Source organism: Cyanistes caeruleus, chromosome 7, assembly GCF_971803275.1.
Source record: "Cyanistes caeruleus chromosome 7, bCyaCae1.hap1.1, whole genome shotgun sequence".
NCBI classification, from domain to species: Eukaryota; Metazoa; Chordata; class Aves; order Passeriformes; family Paridae; genus Cyanistes; species Cyanistes caeruleus.
Window position 1 is genome coordinate 24,455,399 of NC_141707.1, and position 22,797 is coordinate 24,478,195.

General features: G+C 35.2%; 1 protein-coding gene and 1 long non-coding RNA gene across 9 annotated transcripts in view; one reads left to right on the forward strand and one right to left on the reverse strand.

The window, feature by feature from the left end:
- The window catches only part of LOC111932151 (uncharacterized), a 287,756-nt gene extending 276,165 nt beyond the window's left edge, over positions 1 to 11,591 (reverse strand). For 4 of the 6 annotated variants that reach the window (XR_002865972.2, XR_015288998.1, XR_002865968.2 and 1 more), the window contains exons 1-2: positions 10,997 to 11,591; positions 7,998 to 8,078 (exon numbers count right to left, since the gene is read on the reverse strand). This is a non-coding gene — a long non-coding RNA (uncharacterized LOC111932151). The remainder of the gene's footprint in view (positions 1 to 7,997; positions 8,079 to 10,996) is intronic. The other 2 variants (XR_015289000.1, XR_015288999.1) reach the window with 1 other exon arrangement.
- KCNH7 (potassium voltage-gated channel subfamily H member 7) overlaps positions 1 to 22,797 on the forward strand; it is a 203,038-nt gene that overhangs the window by 127,242 nt on the left and 52,999 nt on the right. Inside the window, exons 4-7 of one of the 3 annotated variants that reach the window (XM_023931107.2) lie at positions 7,935 to 8,363; positions 12,368 to 12,388; positions 12,914 to 12,937; positions 16,004 to 16,218. In XM_023931107.2, coding sequence (XP_023786875.2) covers positions 7,935 to 8,363; positions 12,368 to 12,388; positions 12,914 to 12,937; positions 16,004 to 16,218 — 689 coding nt within the window. The remainder of the gene's footprint in view (positions 1 to 7,934; positions 8,364 to 12,367; positions 12,389 to 12,913; positions 12,938 to 16,003; positions 16,219 to 22,797) is intronic. The other 2 variants (XM_023931108.2, XM_023931109.2) reach the window with 2 other exon arrangements.

Here is a 22,797-nt window from a genome sequence, read left to right on the forward strand (position 1 = left end):
AGTGAATTTTACTTCATTCTCTGATGGAAGAAAGAGACACATCTCTATTATTCATAATAAGAATTTGCACAGAGAACTTAACACATCTGTGCACTTGCTAAATAGAATTACAGATTCTGACCTTGAAGAGAAAAAAAAGTCAGGGTATCTCAAGCTTAGACAAAAATTACTCTACTAGAAAGCAGAAAAAAATTCAAATTAATTTGAGAAGCTTGTAGATGAATATTGTTTACAAGAAATATGGTTTTTTATGTATAGTCTTCAACATGAAAATGCTTGCTTTAAGATAAGCAAAAAAAATAGATCCATAGATAAAAATGAGGGAGTTTACATCCACCATGTCTTACTTCTAAAGCATGGAATCCTATCATTAGTACTTGATTGTTTTAAATGCCCAGGCAAGTTGGGCATTTCATAGACCTGAGAGCAACTGGCAAGGACACACAGTCTAAAGAATTCTTGCCATGAAGACATGAAATAAGCGAGGCCTATCAGGAATATGAGGCTAAGCTCATATTCTAAACAAGTGTCAGTGAATAAAGTCTGTTCTTTGGATGGAAATTATGAATTCTTCAACTTTTTATCAAGTTTCATCCAAATTAAATTGCCATTTTCTAGCAAAAAATTTCACTAATTAGAAGTTCCATTTCATGAGAAATAGCATGTTAGCTTGTGTACACCTGCTTTAGTTTTCTGTCTGGAACCTTAGCCAACTTTGTAATTGGAATCATATTGATATATGCAAAAAAACCCTTAGTAATTATCAAAAATTTCTTAATTGAATAGTTCTTAAATTTTCCAAATAAAAAGTCAATGCACTTTCAGAACAATTCTTCTGCATATTACATATTGTATGTGAATTTAAGCTACCTGAATTTTCTTCTAAAATGTGTGGAAATTTGATATTCTGCCATCTTTTCTTAATAGTCTGTTTATTTTTTTAATCTGTTGCAAGCAAAAGCTTTTTGTAAATTTAGTTTAATTGTATTTCAGATGGTAACAACTTTTCAAGTGGCTCTTCTTCAGGTAAATCTATCTTCTAAAACTCTATCTAAAAGTTCTTTTATTGCTTTGTTCTGGCTATATTATTTCAAGATCTCATTACATTTTTTATATTTCTAGAAGAGTTCAAGTCATAATATTGCTCTTGCTCTCACTGTCTGAATATTTATTTCTGCAAAACTATAGATATAACAGGTAAACTATTAAATTTAGTATAATTATATGACATAAAAAATCCACATTTAATGATAGTTCTCATCTTATTATTACTGAAAGTAGCAGTAGGCAGAGCATAAAAAAACTTCAATCAGTATATGAGATACATTGCAGAAATTGATAGTGGTATATGAATTCAGTGTTAAAACATAGAAATCATCTTCAAGCTTCCTGTCTCAGAGAAAAGCAGTATTGTTTATCCTATGGCAACCAAGGTGATGAAGGGTTGAGAACTTCTTGAGAGCTTGATTTAATAGATAGAATAATTATTTTTATTTCCAACTGACAAAAAACCCACCATAGTGTCTCCAAGACAGCTAAATATTGTTCTGGTAACAAATAATTTAGATATATTTTCTGCAATAATTTCTATTTTTTTCATTGCAGTTATTTACTTTTTTTCTTCTTTCATACTTCTAATCATATTTAAGAAATCAAAATTAAAGAAGAAAAACCACTTTCTGAGAGGACTTTTTTTTTTTTTTATATGGCTGTTTTACAAAAGCAATCCTGTAATTGTAATGAATAAGATACAATAAAATAGTATTTCTATCAACAAGTGCAAGAAAAACAGCTAAATGTACCAATTTTTATTAACATTCCAGGGTATAAACATTATGTCTTTTGAGACCCTGTTAACACTGTTCAGACTAAGTTCACTTGTCAGCCACACACAGCAAAGCCCCACAAGCAGAGACTTCATTCCCTTCCTTTCATATTCTGACAGAGTCCCATGTGCAGATATCAAAGTTAAATCTTTCTCACATACAAGGGAACATAAACAAGATTACTGGTTTCTTATACTGGTAGAAGACGCATGCAACCTTAAATTTTAGAAGAAACTAAAAGGAGTGCCAAATTTTAAGGAGACCATACCAGAGGATAAAAAAAGAAGTGTATTCACTGTCTGAGAATTATGAGTTCTAGTTTCTAATGTTAATAATTGCACATGCCTTGCTCATTCCTCCTGAAAATAAATTAGGTTATTTAATGAGCAGAGCACGAAAATTATCTATTTAAGTGTGCTTCAATGCATTTTGGGAAAAAGAACTGAAAAAACCATAATTGTCTCTTTCTGTAATTTTTTGTCCCAAGGCCTGCTGTGCTCAGATAGAAAATAAGGCATCATCACATGCTGCAGTGTTTGCATAGAGCACATTCAAGTATTTGCTGCTATTTTAGACTGTCAGTGTTTAGGGATTCCATTTCTCAAAAGCAATTGTTTCCTTGAGTCTGTTGCATGAGTTGCTAGATGGTATTTCCAAGCCTTTGAGCAGTAATTCAATGACTGTCTCTGTCTGTATTTCTGATTACCTAAATCCTGGAATTCTGTGACAGTAGACATTCAATTATGAGAAAATGTTTCAGTAAAGGTCTGACTTGTGCTACTTCTGTGAAAGTAATTTTGCTTATTCTTTGGAGAAGTTTCAGAAAAAAGGTATCATGGAATTATCCCATGCTCTGGAGGACAGTCTGTCATAATTGACCTATCTTACCTGCTATTGTCAAGGAAATCTGTGTACAATAGGTTGGTCATTGTGGATTTGTATGTTCTATTTTTAACCTTATATATTGAAAAGGTAACATGTTTGTATTATAGCCAGACCAGTCATTCACCATTGTAAAACTATCCAAGACCTGATTTTCTTCAACACCCTACCACAGTTAACAAGTTGTACAGGAACATGAACAGCTCACTTTGGTCCCGCTCTCAGCCTGGGAGAAGTGGTGCATTCCACCTGGAAACCGTTCTGACATTTTCTACACCTCACTTAGACAACCTTCTGCAAACCCTTTGTGCGTTTGAGCTCCTTTGATTTAATTTTGGAAAGTCTAAATCTAGAGAAGATTTAGACAAATAGACTAAATCTAGGTGCTAGTTAGGGAGCCTGAGACCAGCTAGTATTTTTCCTTTTGCTTTTACATTTTGGGATTTGGATAACTGCTTTGTTTCAGCATGAAAATAACAATAATACTAGTGGTGCTACAAAAAGTGGCTGAGCTATTCTTTGAGGAGCCATCACAACTTTTCAGCTGCTATCTCTTAGGACTACCCTCCTGCAGTGCTTGGGATAGGATTGCAGTCAGCCCATTGACATGGGCTAAACAGACTTTGGGAGACAGCACATAGCATCTACTACTACCCAGAGACCACTAAAGAAATTGCAAAGAAAAAACTCTCTCAGTTGCAGGCATTTCTCTGACTTATCCACTGTGTCTTGTATGTAAATATACATTTTCATCACTAGAAATTTAGGGAATATCTTCACTGTATCAAGGCAATGCTCAGGCCAAATATAATTTCCCTTCCTTTTAATGAAATGCTTGCACAGAACAGACACAAGAATCACTAGCCATGAAAGTGTATTGGGTTACAAAATAAATCCTTTTTCAGATATTTTTTGCTGGAATACCCTATTTATTGTATTGATGGGGCAGGAAATTTGCAACCATGATTGCAGCTGTTTATAAGGTCTTTTGGGAACTAAGTTTCATTCTTCCTTTTTTTTCCCTCCTGACATAAAACTATATATGGTTGTATTTAGTGTTTAATAGCAATTTTATATTAATGTTTTCTATTAAAAACAAGGCTATTTTATTTTAATCTCAGGATGGGATTTTTCCCTGCATTTTTTTCCCCTGAAACTATTAATCAAAACATTTTGCTTCCATGAATTCTATGTCTTCTCCTTTGATCTCCCAAAATATGAAACAGAATTATAAAAGGCTTCCCGAACACAAGAAAAGTCAATTTGAATTTGAGACTTTGGAGACAATTCTATCTGCAAACAGTTTAGAAGAGTCCTGCATCATCTACAGTGATATTTTTGGATTGAGTTCTACTATTTAGAAACTTTAACAGCTGAGATGGCACAGAGAATAAGTGCGACCAACAGATTAACTCATTTGCAAATTACTTATACAGTAAAGCAAGGTTTGAAAGGAGGAGGTGGAATATAAGTCTGGAATTGTGACTCAGCCTCAACTGCTTTCCTCAATTGCTCTTAGGAAGATACAATCATACAAATCTCTGACTCAGCATTAAGAAGAATTTGGCAATCTAGTCTTTAATAAAACATAAGGACTTTAATGTAACATTATCTCTGGATTTATAGTACATAGGATTCATAGTTGCATCTGAAACATGTTTGAGTATTTTAAGCCATGATCCATCTGCTCTGACATCATATTTACACAAAGCCGGGATTGTCCATTCCCAAACAGAAGATTTCACCCATACACAGGATGCCAGGAAAGCTTCCACTGGTACTTTTAGTCTATACTGGGACAGCAGGCCTGAGGCCTGAAAGAATTTTGCAACATGACAAATTGTGTTATTACACTTCCTTGCTCAGCTCAGTTCAATAAACTACACAAATTCTGAATGGGGCCCCTGATAACTTTAGCTACAGGAGAGAGATGAATGTCCAACGCACCATGTAGCTCATTACCTGTTCACTGAAGAGCAGCAATACTCCTTCTCTTAAGAATATGAAAATTAAAAAAGCAGGAAATAGGGTGAGACTATTTATTACAGTGTATAGAAGAAAAGCAAAAAGCTGCTCATCAAAGTTTTCTATTTCATGTCCAAAAGTCCTAGGAAGAAGCAAAATTCTCACTGACTATTCTTTCCAGCTGAACTGCAGTTAGACAGCTAAATCAGTAATGCATTATAACATGGTCATATTAACGTGGTGAGGCAGAAAAGACCATCTGCAGCACCATGAATACGACTAAAATAGAGTGCCAACAAAAAGCCTTGAACTGTGTCTAATGCCAGAAATCCTTATGAATGGTGTTTTTAAGAATTTCTGTGTAATTGATAAAAAAGAGAATTATAGATTTAATTACACTTTGGATGCAATAAGCTTTCAAAACTGATTTATTAGCTGCTTCACTGCTCAGTTCTATGTGCTTTTAAAAATAATTTTTTTTTTTTTTTTACATTCTTCACTAATTTCAACTGTGAGCAGTTGTAGAATTAAAGCATACTTAGTAAGTTAGAAGAAATTCTTAGCAAGTTAGAAGAAATATACACACTTCCAAGGTGCACTCTGCTGAATATCACTGTGTAGACCAAAAATTGTCACCTTTACCTGCTGTTTTAAAGATGCATGACTCTGGTTTATGTAACAGAGATTTCTGTCTATTTTACTGTTGTGTGTATATAGCTAGAGTGAAAAATTCAATGCTAAATATTTAGAATTTAACAAACTTTTTCAAAAATTGTCAAGGCCAAAAAAGTAAGATCATTACATGGATTTATATTTTAAAGTAGGGGGAAAAAATTGGAAATAAATCACCAGATTTCTACACACTTGGATGTTATCAATAGTCAATATCAATACATTTTAAATTACTTGGATAAAAAAGGTGCCAACAATGAGGTGAGAATGTTTGTATATGTTAAAAAATTATTCAGACTATTACATGAGATTCAAAAACTTATGCAAGGAAGCTGAGTGGCCAACTGATAAAACAGCAAAAGAAATTTTTTGCAGACACAATATTAGAGACTAAATTATCTATTACCAAACAAGAATTCTCAGCTGTTGTAGAGATATCTTAAATTAACACAGTTAGAAAAATAATTCAATAATGTAATGAAATATTAGTAATTATAAGGAAGCAAACTAAGGTCAAAACAAAAATCCACTATATCACTGCATTGATCCCTAAGTCTGGGAGTAGCTCAGGCCTTTGTCAAAAAGGATTACATTAGAAATAAAAAATAACTAAGAGTGAAAAGGATGATCAGAGGTACACAATACAGTTACACAAGCATTCTTCAGCTTGCTGAACAGGTATACAAAGACTAATTCAGCAGATGTATGAAAAACTGTAAACATATAGAGAGTATATTGACACTATAAAAAGGGAGCAATTATTCGCTATTTTTTATAAGAGCTAGAACCCTACCCAAGGCAATAAGTGTATAGCAAGTAAGGGGAAGTATTTTTTCATAAACATGCTAAAATTATGGAATTCTTTCCTATAGAATGCTTTGCAGATCAAACTACAACCATTTTTAAAAATCATGGAGACAAATTCATAGAAGAAAGGTACACCAAATATTCAGTTTGTGGTTTGAACAAACAACCTTTAGCTCAGGATGTTTCTGAAATTCAGATAGCTAGAAACTGAGTAAATTTACTGAAAAAAGTAACACAGTAGAGTGATCTTAATCTCCTTCTTCATGTATCCACCACTGGAAAGTATCAAGGTCCAGTCATGTGCTAGATGGACCTCTGGCATCATCTAGTACAGCAGCTTTAGCTCTTAGACAGGTTTTCCTGAGCAGGGTACTCTCACCTTCATTCATTTAGAATTCAAAATGCAATTCCATTTTCAATACTAAATATATAGGACATGCATTTTAGAACATTAAATGATTAAGATGGGTCATCCATTGTTCTCCAATTACTGTCACCATAGGCATAAAAGAAGGACTATTCCAAAACATGTCAGTATGGAACGATAGATTTCAGTGGTAAATATTGACAAATGTTAGGCACTTTAAACTGACTGAAAAAAAAAAAAAATTCTTATCCCAAACAGAACTTCTTATCCCAGTAAGAAGATACTTTGAAATATTTTCCAAGAAATCATTTCACTGTTGATTCACTGTTGAAAACACTTATGTAGCAAAGCAATGAGATACAATAAGTTATTAAGTCAGTGTTTATAAAATGACACCTGATCATTTCAATTATTTAAATTATTTTGCTAAACTTTCTTTAGCATTGCTTTTTCTAAACAGTTTTATATTTTTTTCTGTACATCTGAAGTCCCCGTGCCTCCATCTAGGAGTTGTATTACACAAAGCCTTACAATATTTGTTATTCAATTTGGATTTTTAGAAGGGTATTATATAAATTTTGCAATTCTTCCTCTATAGTTTCTTTCTATGCACCATATTATACTCTTCTTTTCAGCTACTGATATTTCTTACCATTACACGAAGTATTAGTTATCCACACACTCAGGATAGTCTCCCCTGCCAATACACCAAGCCCAACTCAGCCCATCCCATGCAAATGTAAACAATAATTGGATTGTATGGGTGCAACTGAACTTTGAGAGCTGTGATGCTGTTTTTTCTTCACTTTGCTCCTTTACTTTTCATTTTAAACTCATTAAAATCGTTTCATCTAATCATCAGATGTAAGTATTGGAGAGGATTGTAACAAAACTGATATAAAGATTAATTCTCTATCCCAAGAAATTAGCACTGGTATCTTCCTGTTTAATCTGTAGCCAATAAATGCATATATTAGCAGTACATTTATAAACACATGGAGTTCCACTAATAATAGAATCCACAAATATCTATTTCACAATAACAACTACCAAGCAAAGTAGTTAGACATGTTCTGGCAGACTTTTATAGATACATAGATTTTTAATTTAGAAAGGACCATCTGAACCTCATAGCTCTTAAAATAGGCTGTAGAATTAATGCTGCTAGTCCCATTCTACACTCAAAAGCTTAGGTCTGTCTGAATTATGAAATCTTTTAACACCCCAAATATAACAAACTTGGACTTACATCATATTTATATATTTAAACATTCTATTACTAAGAATTTTATTGTATTAGGAATAGATACTATCATTCACTGTAAAAAAAATGACTCCACTGTGAAAAAAGCTGATTTTAATGATCAGACATTAATGTGTAATATTTTCTTCTGTCTCTGTGTATTTACATGTAGGCAGACTTTTTGGGTTCCGGCTACCTGGATTGAGACTTCTAACATACAGAAAGCAGTCCTTACCCCAGGAAGACCCCGACGCAGTCATAATCGATTCATCTAAGCACAGCGATGACTCAGTGGCAATGAAGCACTTTAAATCACCTACAAAAGAAAGCTGTAGTCCTTCAGAAGTGGATGATACAAAAGCACTGATTCAACACAGTAAATGTTCACCTTTGGTTAATATATCTGGACCTCTTGACCACTCATCACCTAAGCAGCAGTGGGACAGACTTTACCCTGACATGATACAGACAAGCAATCCACTAACCCATTCCAGATCAAAGGAAAGTATTTGTAGTATACGGAGAGCCTCTTCAGTACATGACATAGAAGGCTTTAATGTCCATCCCAAGAACATTTTTAGGGACCGTCACGCAAGTGAAGGTATGGTAAAAACTCAATCTCTGTTCTTTGGTGTACTAAAAAAGGAATTTTTTCAGTATTTCATACTAATAATCATCACTTTGTAAACAAATCTAAATATAGCCAGCTAAAGATAATGACTCCAAGGTGCATTGAAAATATTAAGGGCCCAAATATGCCAGGCTTATGTACACTAAATATTGTTTTTCTTTTCCATGGAGACTAATGGAATCAGGGTGTTGATCTTCTCTATAGGGATATAGCAAATATTGGGGCCAGCATTCTTAGAGCTAATATAGGTGTTTGGGGGGAAAAAGATATCAGGTGATCAAATATAATTGCATGTACTATTCTCTCCTATATTTACATAAATTAGATTGTCTTTTACTGTATGAAATCGTTCTTCAGTGACTAAGTTTATTTCTCTTAAATCAGTAATGTGCAGACTGTACATTCACTGGTCCAACACAGAGACATGCTTTTTCTCTCCTGCTGAAGAAAATATCCTCAGCAACTCCACTGACATGCTTTGTGTAATGAATAGTGAAATATGTAGTGAAATGGTGAATTGCTTAGTGTAAACTTTGTTGAAGTGTGATTTTTCTCCATGTGCTAGTATATTCATGCAATCAGCAAAAGTTACAAAGATGTTTCCTCTCTCTTCATTCTCATTGTCTCTCCTAAATCCATGGAATGTAGTCCATGATTTCTTTTTGAAGACAAGCAGTTTAAAAAAAATTGGGAAATAGCTTAGCAAACAGAGATTTGAAAGCCCCTTGAATTGAGAGGTCTCTTTTAAAGTGGCTTTTGAAGAAAAATGCCACATATACGCTTTCACAGCTACTGATGGTCTAGTGACTTAAATTACACACCTTTATATTTAGGCCAGATGACAAGAAATGTATGGTACTATTTTAAGATTAAAAAAAATATGTCATGGAAGAATGTGTATAAATTCTTAAATTAGCAGGAAAAATAATTTTTATTTTCAGTGGTAGCTTGTTTATCTCTGATTCACTGACCACAAGTGTATAAAAAGTGTAAATTAAGTTCTTCTGCTTTTTGGAATGTTCACTTCAAGAATCCTATGCTTCTACACATTTCCTAAATTATGTCTGCATGTTCCTCTGACACCGAGTTAAGCTCATAGAATAGCAAAACTAAACATTCCTTTCAATCACTCTTCCTGTATTAAATATAATACATAAGTCCTTTTTTCATTTCTGTTTCTTTTGGACCATGGGGTTTGTTTTTTTTCATTTCAAATGAATGTGAAAGTCAACTAAATCCATCTTAAACCATACAATTTGGTATAGTTCAGGGTCACATTAAGCCAAGATTTCAAAATCAGGAGGCAAAAATCTCCAAGGTTGAACTGTGGCATGTCCTATGGGCCTCTTGCATAAGCTTTATCATGTTGAAACTTCTCCATGTATTTAAACTCATCTTTCAAACAAAACACATTTTAAAATATTTGGTTTTCAATTTTCATTTTCAGAACATTTTTCATTATAGTGCTTCCCAAATGGTCATTGTACATCCAGTTATATATCTATGAAAATGTGTATAAATCAGTTTGAATATTAAGTGTCTTTGATTACAGTGGTAGAAAGTTGATGCATAAATCACCATGTAATTAAATACTTGCTGAATGGAGGAGCAAAAATTTCTATATCTGTTTTATGGAAAAATTTTTTTCAAAAGTTACATACTAAGGAAAATAAATTTTACTATGAGGAGTCAATAATCCAATTGAATTCCTAATGCCTGTCCTGCAATGTGATCACTTAAAGTGTAAATACGAAAAAAAACCTCTCTCTTTTCACTCTGTGTAAACTACAAAATAGAAGAGAACCATGCCCTAAGTTTATGTTATGCATAGTCATTCTAGAAAAACTCAGCAGAAGAGAGAACAGCTCTGAGAAAGGCATTAGAATTAGTAACCATCCTTGATGCCATCTGCTTACAGTCATGTTAGAATTGGGCACCTTATGCTGAAAAGATGTTTAAATTTATCCAGCAAGTCCTAATTGCCTAATTCAACAGTGAGCCATAAAACCCTATTACTTCTATAAAGTTATCCATGCAAGTCAGGCAACCAAGATTTAGCTTAAATAATCTTCTCTGGGTTTGCAAAACCATAAGTACAAGTACAAGTAAACTACAGTCCCAAAGGGCTAAACTCTTACCAAAGGAAACATGGGGTTTGATATATTTTTCCATTTCATTTTTATTTTGAGCTTTCCTAAATAATTCAAAAACTACTAAACTATCTGAAAATGCAAGTCAGGATTCAATTTTTTCCTGCCCTTGACAGTTCAAATCATATTAATTGAATCAGTAAAGCAGAATTCTGAAAGAAGATAAAAACATTACTTAGCTTAATACTAACTACAGCAATTTACCTGCAGTCAAATTTTAATATAATACAATTGAGAACAGAAATGATTTCATGTGTTAAATTAATTTATGTAGCATTGTTGCCTACCACTTTAAAATTATCTTCACTGTCCCCATTATATGCCAAAAGATTTTACAGTAGAAGTTACAACTTAGGAATTTTAATTCATTTGAGTGTACTGGATCAAGTTCCATTCTAAATTTGCCTATATGACAGCAAAAGCAACAGGGCACGAACTGTTTCTTGCACTCACCACACAAAATGCAGCCAAGCCAGCCTCATCTGAAACACTAGTGATCCAGATTTTGCAGGCAGGAACAAGTTCTATTCAGAACTTTCAGAAATGTTATTGTCTTCTGAAAGTGGACTCAGCAAGATCGCAGTGGCCTTCTGAAACAGCAGCAGGCTTTGGAGCCCAACTCAGCCTAATCTCCAGTACTGCTGCCGATGCCTGGCGCTGGAAGGCATTGAGCTGGGGGGAACTAAACACCCTTCCACAGCCTGGGTCCAGAGGGCCCAGCTTGATGTGCCATGCTCCCCAGTGCTGAGGAAGCCAAGGAGAAGACAGCAAGGTGGCAGGTGTGACAAGGCGCAGTGCCACCTCCAATGCCACCTGCAGGCCATGGCCTCTGTCCAGAGCAGGCCTGACCCCTCTCCACAGGCACAGGGCTGCTGGGCAACAGCCAGAGCACAAATGCCTCAGCCTCAGAGGTGCCCTGGCAGCCCAGCAAAACGAGGTGAACGCCTGTGTAAGCCCAAGCACGTTTGAGAGCTGGTAGCCTGGTCACAGCAGGTATTCGCACCAGGAGGAAGGCCCCATTTCCAGCCAGACCCTCCTCACACCCCCCAGAGCCACAGCCAGGCAGGGCACAACACAAGGGCACAGTGGCCTTACTATCATTACATATCGTTACTATCATATGAACATGAATATGAAGTGAGGCATCTACCTCTTCACCTGTGTGGTTCTTTAAAACAGTGAAACAGCAGCAATAATAATATTCTCCCTGAAAAGGTTTGATCTGATGAGAGGGTTCAGGGCCAGGTGTGCCTTTGAGGACAGAAAGCTTTGCCACTGTTTCCTTGTGGAAAGGTACCTGAGAGCTGAAGAAAGGTTTAAAGTATATCTTTCTCCAGCACTTAGAAGGGCATTGCTAAGGTTGCTACCATGTTGAAAGCATTTCCTCACATGAGTCTAAGCAGGTGTGGGGTGGTCTGGGGGTCTGTGTTGGGCTCCTGTGCAGCCCCACACGCCATGCAGCCACCCGGCACTTCTGCCTCAGCTTCTCTTAATTATGTGGGACTAATTACTTCTTCTTGGCACTTTTGTCTTCCAACCCACTGCCAGACTTGTGGAGAAAGAATTTTATCATGTTTCTGTTAAGGCAAGTTAGCTAAAGCCAGTCCTACTGCCTGACAATCTACTCCAAACACTTTTACACATTATCTCAATTGTCAGAGTGATTTCACCTTCACTTAAAGTCTTTATAATACAGACAAGGAGGTGCAACAATATTTCAATTCAAACCATGCACACTTTGAAGCTGTATTTTCTGCTTTTTCCAATGTAGATTTTAGTTGTCTTTTTTCTCTTTTTCTTCACTTTTATTATGCTGAAAACCAGACAATGGTCGCAATGTCACAGGTAAAGTATACATCTAGACTGTACCTTCCAGTGTTTCAATCAGCCACACTTTTTGGCATGTTACTTTGTCTGCTGTATGAAATGTTCAAATGTTCAAATGCAACATTCTCATGTTGACCTCTCTAAGGCTAGGTATATTACATAAATTATATTTGTTAAACATGTAGTTATTCCTGGAACTCTTGTCTCAAAGCACGAACTATGAATCCCTAGAAAAAATGAACGCATAGTTAAGCAGCTTTTTAACTTAATTATTTGTTAATTCAAAAAAAGGAAGAGAGGGAAGTAGAACATATCATAGTTACGTAACTCAGTGCTGTTGTCCCTAAGCAGTCAAAACTTCTGCTGAAGCTACCAGCAGTTTTACCTGTAAAAGGATGTGTGATTGTACGAGGACATTAGCAAATGAACTGTTGTTACAAGATGCTTAGATTTCAGTTAAAACTCTCAAACATTAAATAACTGATAATCAGGACCCTTGTGGAAATATCTTCACTTACTCCTCTTTTGTCTTTTTAAAACTAGTTTCACGTTCCTGGATGGCAGGGGGTATGGTTTCAAGCTTCCTGTAGCATCAAAATGTGCATGCATGAACTTCATTGCCAATTTTATGTTTAAGTAATATTTAGTGCAATTACAAAACTGTTTCTTTTCACCAGCATTGAGCTACATGTTTTAGGAGAAATTTGAACATAATCCATAAATTACTTCCTCCATTTCTGATTACTTACTATAGTGTTCAGTTTAATTGTCATATTTGTATCTGTGGGAAAACTGATTTGTTACTTCATGCATGATGCAAAAAGTGTGTGTACCTGGTAAAAACTCTCTAAACTGCATGCAGTGCATGACCTAGATTCTGTAAAAAAAAATTGTGGACTACAAAATCATTTCATTTGCTTCATGTTTATGTTGGCAAAATCTTGGGTTAAAAACATGCAGTTTCTGTGCTGTACAATAACTTTTAGAAATGTTACTGCTGGTGAAAGATGATGAATTGGCAGCTCAGGAGAGTGAAATCATTTCTCAATGCATTGTATAAGCAAGGATGATGAAATCCTACCATAAAAATGGGGAGCTCAAACTTAACCTGCAATATTCTCCTTTTTAGGCTAGGCAGAAGCAATTCATTCTCCCTGCTTATTCAATTCTCTGCCTCTCCGTTGAAACTGTCAGTCAGGGTGCCAATTAGTATCAGTTGTGATTGTGATTTGTTATGGCCTTCCTTTTCTGCTTCCTGTTATGAAAATATAGCAATGGTCCACTAGCTGTCAAGTACCAGCTCAATTTCTGCCAAGGCTGTACTTAAGCTAATACTTAGTCTTTCAATCTTTCTTTAAGCTAATAGTTAAGTCTTTCAATCAATTACCATTGTCAATGAGGTGCATTATACCTTTCACCACTCTCTAAAGCAAAAGAAGGTGGGGTAAAAGAAGCAAGGTTTTATTCTCATGTGCATGAATTTAAGCCTAGTATCATGTTCTAGGGCACGAGTATCAGCAAAAGAGAGAGTAATCCCTTTTGGAATGAAAGCAATAAAAGATGTAAATCCCAGAAACCAAAAGTTCAATGCAATTTAAGCATCTGTAAAGTTACTAACATAACAAAATCTTGCCTACTATTTAATAGCAGGTTTGCCTAAACTATCTTAGTTTTCTCTTACTTTTGAATTCCTAAGGTATCAAGAATGTTGTTAATCTGACAAATGGTTTTAACTTGATATCTGCTTACTGAACTGATTCGACACTCAGAAACTATTGCTAAAATAGGGAAGCAGGACTGAAAATCTGCAGTCTGACCACATGTACAATAGCCACATTAGTCACTTCACTGATTCATGAGGAGATTTTGTGTGCCCTGATATATTTTGAAGACTAATTTTTAGTTTACTCATATAGATGATGTGAAAGATAGATTCAGGTACCAACTGGGCCAAAAGGCATTTAAGTATAGTATCACAATCCCTTGGTGGTATCCTCAGTACCAGGCTTTTTTAACATTCCTTGCAGGTGAAAGGTGCAGGTTCTTCTCTTTTCCAATGAAGCTGTTCCACAAAAAAAAAAAAAAAATACAGTAGAAGAAAAAGGACTGTTTTATCGTTTAATGGTTAGAGAACTCAGGCACAAATTCTTTTTTGCACCCAAACTTTTAGTCTAGAGCATCATGCCCTCCCTTGTCATCTTAAATTCCTTTTTGCACTGTGGCAAAATTTGAAATGGAGTAATAGAGATTTTCTATTTGTGGCCCAGATTAACATACAATTATCATGATTTAAGGAGATAGAAAACCTGTGTAAATCCTTATAAGCTTCAGAAGAAAATTAAATGTCTGCTTCTTCAGCAAGCACTTGAAGCCAGGTGTGATGAAAAATCAACCCTCACTTAAAGAATTTTTCAAAAAAAAAAATAAATCAGCACAGCATGAAGCATTTCCCCAGAGCCATCCCCAAGCAGCTGGTTGCTTTGAATTTCATTCATTCTCACATTGCAAATAAAATCAGCTGTTCCACTGGTGACTTTGCAATTTATTCCATAGGCCTAGTCCTATCCCATTGACTGTTCCTGAATCAACACACGCATTCTTGTTTTCCTCTCAGGAAAACAAAAGAAAACCGCAAAAAGAAGAAAGAGAGAAAAGCATCACACTGACACCCTTAATAGAATTAAGGCAACCTTAAATAAGGTTCTCATGTGGGTCTAAGAAACACCCTTCAATCCCACACTTTATGGACATTATTACTGACTGCAAGGCCTGGATTTTTTTCTTAAATCCCTAAGTGGATTTAGCTCTCACTGTCTAAACATCTTTATAGTTCTTTTTTCCAATATTGTTCTCAAAAGCAACTTTTCCTTGCAATGAATACTTTTGGCTTCCCAATGAACCTTATGACAGTACAAAACAAGTATTCTGATCATTTATATTGCTTTCTTGTTCAAACAACTCTGTCCAATAATGAAAAGAATATGGAAGGATATATAAAGGATATGCACCTCATGAAGTATGAAAATTCTGTATTTTTGTCATGATGCACTAAAATAGTATAAGGTTATATATACTGTTAATATTCTACCTATGAGTATCCCTATAGTTTCCAATATTTTGTTAGCAATGACACGTGAAGAAACATATTTTGAGAGTCTACTCAATTTTCCAGTTTCTTTGAATTTGGTCATGAGCATAAGCAAGGTAGGGATGTGATAATAGAGCCTTCACTAATTCCAGTCACTCTTATATAATCATGAGTCCTATTTCTGCTCTTATAAACAAATGAGCATATAGTCTTTATATTCAGCCAGAACTATAATAAGAGCACAGCAGCATTCCCAGTAACATGAGAACAAGTGAGGATAGATGCACTATGCAATTTTGAATACATCAACTTTAAAAATATATTGAGGGTTATATGTAAAGGAAATGTCATATTTATAGGCAATATTAGATTTGAACCTTACTAGCAATAGAGTTATTTTTTAAATGTAGATAGTTTTTATTATTAACAAGGAGTATACTGAAAAATAGTTTTTAATCACCCTTTTAACATATCCCACCTAAGCATTAATGATAATTTATTTCTCTTCATTTCCCAGATACTAAATATGTGTTCCAATTTTTTAGGGCCTTTTAATCATATCAAGTCCAGTCTGTTGGGATCCACGTCGGATTCGAATCTCAACAAATACAGTACAATCAACAAAATTCCTCAACTCACACTGAACTTTTCAGATATCAAAAGTGAAAAAAAATCTTCATCTCCTCCTTCTTCGGAGAAAGCAATTATTGCACCTAAGGTGAAAGACCGAACGCACAATGTAACAGAAAAGGTTACACAGGTAAGGTAATGCATATTATTTTAGTTCATTTTTAATTTTTTTTCAGTGTATTTGATAATATCTTACACTTTTAATGAGTGGTTTGGCTATCTCCAGGATAATTTGAAGGCTTTAAAAAATTATGTCATTTACCTTCAATTCAGTTGCTTATGAGATAGTCTACAACATTAGATGATACTGCTAACAAACAGAACTTTTCAGCTCTTTTTTTTCATGGAAAAGAAATGTAGTATGCACCCAAATACAACCATTAATTGTGGTGATTCCTGTCATTCATAAATGTTAGTTTCATTCTTCATAATTTTTCTCAGCATTATGAAATGCAGATGAGTGTAAGGCACAACATGATAACAAATGGTAGGTGATTGTACCACTGTATAACAATTATAGCTCATAATTTCTGTTCAAGTTCTTAGGCTTTTCATAATGCTCTTTCTTGTGGGTATCTTTTCCACATCTGTGCATACATAAAGGTGTCAAAATGAAAACCAGATACCTTTGGACTATATGTATGATTTATCTCATGAACAAGGCATATAATTGAAACAAAAGTGAAAATAATTTAAGATATCATGTTTCTTTACTCTAAGACAGATGCATTGCCCTGTGAAGTCAATAGAACTTTTCATCTAATTTCAATATTTTTACATTTGTGTTACACCTTATATGGAGAGTGACTGGGATAGGCTAGCAATGTGGAACATACTGGAAAAAAAATAGCAATAGATAACAGTATCCCAAATAAGTTTTATTGGGTTAGTAAGCAGAAGGTTGGCCCTTAAAGGCCCAGACAGACTGAAAGAGGTAAGTGCTTTGTAGTAGAATGCAGATAGATATTCCATAAGGAAGATCTTGCAGAGTAGCTTTTGACTTAGAATTGTAGAATGATAGAATTTAAGACCATTAAGTCCAACCATTAACCCAGCACTGACAAGTCCACAACTAAATCATGTCCCCACGTGCTCACCAGACTGTGGCTTCTCTACACTGGTGCTTTGCCAGTGTCCATGCTCCTATTCCCTTTAATAGATATAAAAAGGAATGTATTGTACACCCTCCTAGAGAAATAGAGATAAAAGTTCTATCATTTCTATTTTGAGATCAGTTAGTGCCTAAAAAGTAATTGGATTTTTATCTTTCATATATTTGTCTTTACTAGCTAGCTTGAATCTGCAACCATTGTCCTTTCTTCTGTGGTCAGTTTTGAAAGATATAATCTCTTCTGGATCCATTTTGAAATGGTTTAAATTATTCATAGTTGTTATATATAGAAATCTTTTCATAGATAATATGGCAGAAAGTCAAGTTACATAAAAAAGACTAATTTTTATAAGTTATATAAGCATGAGGCAAGGTAGGTTTTTTAGGCTTAGTGTGGTTTTTTTCCTTTTTCTTTTTCTTTGTTTTGTTTTTGGCTTTTTTTTTTAAATTCTGACAGAATAATTAGTGCCAGAGCACTGAGTTTCTATGTACTAGTGATGCTCTTGAGGTCAGAATATGGGGTGGGGGGTGGGGGGAGGGGGAAGGGGCAGAAATTTATTTTAAATCTATGTTTATTCTCCAAAGAATTTTGATTTTACAAAAAGTCCAATGGAAATGGCATGGATCAGCTAATCTTTCCATGAAAAATGATACTTTATAAATTCAAAGTTAAGTTTGAAATTTGCTCTATAAAATCTTTACACTTCACAAAAGTCTTCCAGTTTAATTTGACATTGGTTTATGTCCTTTTCTAGAACAATCTCAACCACTGTGCATAGTACAATTTTCATAGCAAACTTTGATGCCAAATCATTCATTATAATTGGAAATAGTTCCCTGCAGCTGCTGCTTTTTCTGTTATTGCATTCACTTACCAATATTTTTAGTTGCTGCTGCATCCTAAATGCTAGAATTAGGTATAGGTAGAAACTCCTGGGAGGTATAAATTAATGTAGGTCTATAGTATTACAATGGTCAAGGAGATAGTTTATTAGAGATTCATTAATTAGATTAGAAATAGAAATTTAGAAGATTAAGGTGGCTAGCTTTATTCCTGTTTATGTTTCTATTCCCAGTGATTTCAATATATTTTATAAGACTCTTTGAAGCTCTTTAAAGCTTCTGCTTCATGTCTGACAATAAATTTCTTTGTAAATCTTTTCCTAGGCCATAGATCCATTATGTATCTATCAGCAGAACAGTGCAAAAGTGGACTTGGAAGATTTGAGCACAGTGTTGAGAATATAATATGGTGGAAATGTTAGATGAGGTAGTTAAAATATGTTCATGCTGGCACAATCTCTAATAAGGAAATCTGTCGAACAGCATCATAAATACACAGAGAGCAATGTGACCTATTTAATCTATGGGGCAATATCAGTAAAAGAGCAAATGAGTACGAAACAACCATGGTAAGTTTAAAGTTCACCCTTAATCAGAGTTGTGACATTCTGAAAAAATCTTCTAATAAAAGAGGTAAGGGCAGCAATTCCAAGTGTTGCTAGAAAGAGCCTGAGAAATGTAGTGAAGGGATGCATAACATGCTGTATTTTCTGGGATTGCAGGACTTGATGACATGAAAGGCTTCTCTCAGCCACCTATTGTACCATTCAAACATACATACATCCATCTATCCCTTTGTAGTTCTTATTTTCTTTCTCCCTTTCCCCAGTTTTGCTGAGAAATTTGATCCTGCTGTTATAGTCTGACAATTCCACTCCTGTGACTCCTCCTTGTGAAACTCAAAGAGAGATGCACACTGGTCTGTTAGGCACCACACGAAAGTATCAGTGAGATTCCCTGTTGGATCATGCAGCCTGGATTCTCTCTCATGTATCAGTAATAACAAATCAAGTATCACCATCACAGGATGCATCAAGTTCTTTCCAAAGACAACAGTGTATAAACTTCTTTAATATCCACAAGCTGGAGATGTGATTCAGGTCTTGAAGGGCGTGAAAAAGGAAAGGATGGCACATAGCCACCTTCAGAAGGGAGAGGAAGAATAATGAATAAAGTAAATAGAACAGTTGTTGGCCACTGTGTTTAGAGGAATTCATGTGCTTTGAGATAACATTTAAAGAGGAGCAAGATACTTTAGTAGAAAGATTTTAGTGGAATAAATTAGAAATAGAAGGTAGAATAAAGTTTAGAAAATCATTTTAGAAGAAAGAGGAGATGCTGTGGGACAGTGGTTTATACTTGAAGAGAAGGTTATAGGTTGTCTAGGTTGTACATTCTATAGCAAGAAACCTTCCAATACCGTTTTTCTACTTAACAGGAGGGTTCAGGACATTATGTACAGATGAGAATTACCTTAAGATACAGCTTGCAGTGAAGTACTGCTCATGTAATGGTCCTGATAAAGAAGGTTCCCTGATTGTTTTGCCTGGATTTTCACCTGAGGCTTCACTGATCATAACTCCTTGTGTTATGCCAAGAAGCATAGCATCTTTTGGATGCTTGTTTCTGCATAACATTGACTTTCACTCAGAGAATTAGTCCAGGTGTAGCTGCCAGATAGCCCTGATTGATAAACTGGCATTGTTATATTCCAGTGCAGATATTTGTGACTAAATTAAGTTTACATTTCCATTCCACTTTAGAAAAAATGGTTTTGATTATAATCTCCAATGGTGTTAATGTCACTCTCTTCTAGAAGAATCTCAACTTACTTTTTTCCATTATTTCTGTTTTTAGAGTCTGTTCAGGAGGACAGTGCAATTTCTGTGCTCTTTTGTACTGACAGGTTCAGTTGGGGTCCTAACACTGATGGTTAGAAAGAGACAAGTTTTCCTAGAGGCACAAAAAGTAGACTTTTATTAAAGAATGCAGTAGGGCAAAAGTCTGACATCTGTCCCATAACATTTTTTATGAATTCATAAAGAGGACTTCTGGCCTTAAAATTACAATGTGGAAAGATACAACAGGAACTTAATCTTTTGTTTAAATACTGATTTATTGTAAAGCTTTTTAGACATCCAGTTTCCACTGATGCAAAGTTGTGAACTCTCTTGTAAACAGACTCGTGAAGACTAGAACAGTCAGTATCTGTGCTTTATTTTTAAAGAAAAGAGAGAATTCCTGAATGCTCTAATAGTTTTTTCTAATTCCTGAATAACCTAATAGTGTCAACAAATAAATGTCCCAGTTAATTAAACTGGTCTCTTTATTGTGTTAAGAAAAACTGTTTTGTTGCTTTTGATCACTAGTGTTCAGAGATCATTTATCTCCTTGAAATTCATCAGTCTGGAGGAATACAGAATGTGGTTGAAAGGCCCAATATGTGTCTGTTGTTCATGATTTGTCTCAATAAATGATATACAAGAAGGTAAAACTCTGTAATATTTTAACTTCTTGTAATAAGAGTTTTCAAAACAGTTTCATTATCCACCCACCTCTAGGAAACATATATATACCCAAAATGGTCATATGACTGATGAAATGATAAATATATACCTTGACAGGCTACACAGAATATTGTGATCTGATTTGCAGACATGCTGAACACCCACAAATCTTCTGAAAATAGAGCTGCCAGTGAAAGGCGGGGGGGAGGGGTGGGGGAGAGGATGGGGACAACCATGTATGAAGTGATAGACCATGTAGTTTCACTCCATGTTTCTGTAATCTGGCTAGACTCTATTTAGTTCCCCAAAAGATTAGGAAGTAAGCAACAATATCCTCCCACGGCAAATAAAGCTGTTGATATAAAAAGAACTATTATATGATCATGACTTCAAACTGACCTTCAGGTTTTCAGGCTAAAAGAAGACTACCAGCATTTAGGACAGAGAGGGGCAATATAAGACCTAAAAATAAACCAAATTATTGATCTATACATTTTCAGCAGTCTGATTCAGCTGACACAGTGTGTCATCCTGCAATAACTCACATACACACAACATTTCAAGGCTGTTCATTTTGCATTCTGCATAACATAGAAAATTCTGAATAAAGGGGAAGCAGTGTTGATGCCTTCCAGTTACAGAGCAAGATATACATATAATAGTGAAATTAGGGTGTAAGCAGGGATGACATTTCCTAGTTAATGTATGGAAAATTTAAATTAACTCTGAAGTGAGAATCTTCTTTTTCCTGTTATTTCTGAATTGACAAAGTTTATACAGGAATCATTCCCTTTCTTTACAATAATACTTTGCACACCCATGCAATAGAATTTCATCTTTTTTTGTAATTAAATAATTAGGCTTTGTAATTACTATAAATGTAATTATAGAAATAGTATAAATGTGTGTAATTTCATTGTAATTTAGGTGTGACACATTCTGTGAAACAATGAAATGCAAAGAAACCATGGTGAAAACTAGTAAAAATACCTCAGTCCCAGTCTGGCCATTTAAACCTCTGCCAAAGTGTCACCAAAACTGGAAAGTAGTATCTTTTGCACCAGAGCAAATAGCTATTCCAAGTGCGTGGAACCAGAAAATAAAGTCCAGTGTCTTGATCAGTTTGAGAAAAAAATCCATAGTATTTTCATTACAATTAATTGCTGTTGCACCAAGTAATAAAAACGAGTTTCAAAACTGTGCAAGATAAAATATTCCTTTCTTGCAATAGAGCCTCTTCTCTTTGTGACGGCTGAATAGGTTCAGGCATCTGAACTGCTGCAGTGTTTTGAGAAGGTTTCTCAACATATGGTAGAAATGGAGCAGTCGGAAAGCCCAGCTGCTTTGCAGCATGTAACCTGGATGCATCCTTAATTAGTCCATGTCCTTCCCCCAAGAGCTACTCTTCTGAAAAGGGGATTACCTGATTTTGCTTCGTTGGGAAAAAGTATCCACTGTCTTCTATGAGTTGCAGTTTTGAGTATCAATGTTTTGTGTGATCTCTTTGGTTTTACTGCCCTGATGCTCACATGGAAAGAAGCATATGACCTTTGTTGATATCATTTACCAAAGCAACATTTGTCTTTTGATGCTAAGGAGTGGGACAAAATAGACTTTCAGACTGCACTGTAATTTTTTCTGATAATAAGGATTTGGGTATAAGAACAAATACTGTACAAAGGAAGCAAAGCTTATTGAAACCAAGGTGCTGGCAGCATTTAGGCAAGCCTCATTTCTCTGGTCTAGAGCTATAAACACTCAAACTCCCACTTCATGGTGGATTGACCTTGGAAGTTTCTAAACTTGGTAAGTTACTCTGCTGAAACCAACAGTTTTGACACCCACCAGAACAGTCTCATCATGAACTGCAAGTCAAGCCCCACTAAGACCCAAAGAGCTGTGAGATCCTCTGATGCATTTGGCATGCACAGTCTGAAATAATGGCTTTCACACATGCAGTTAGAATTGCCTTAAAACAGCTATGAAAGAAGTCATCATCCCTCTTTCATGTAACCTTAGAACCGTACAAAAATGTAGTGTGGAAGAGACCTCTAGAGGCCATCTAACCCAACCTCCTAGGCAAAACAGCACAACTGCAAAGTTAGATCAGGGTCTGATGGTTACCATGTTAACTCAGGACGGTTTCTATCTTTAGGAGAGCATAAGTATATATTTTCCCTGAGATAGACAGCAATAGCAGCTGACATGGGGAAAGAAGAAGGGAAGAGGGCAGAATGCTGTGGATCTC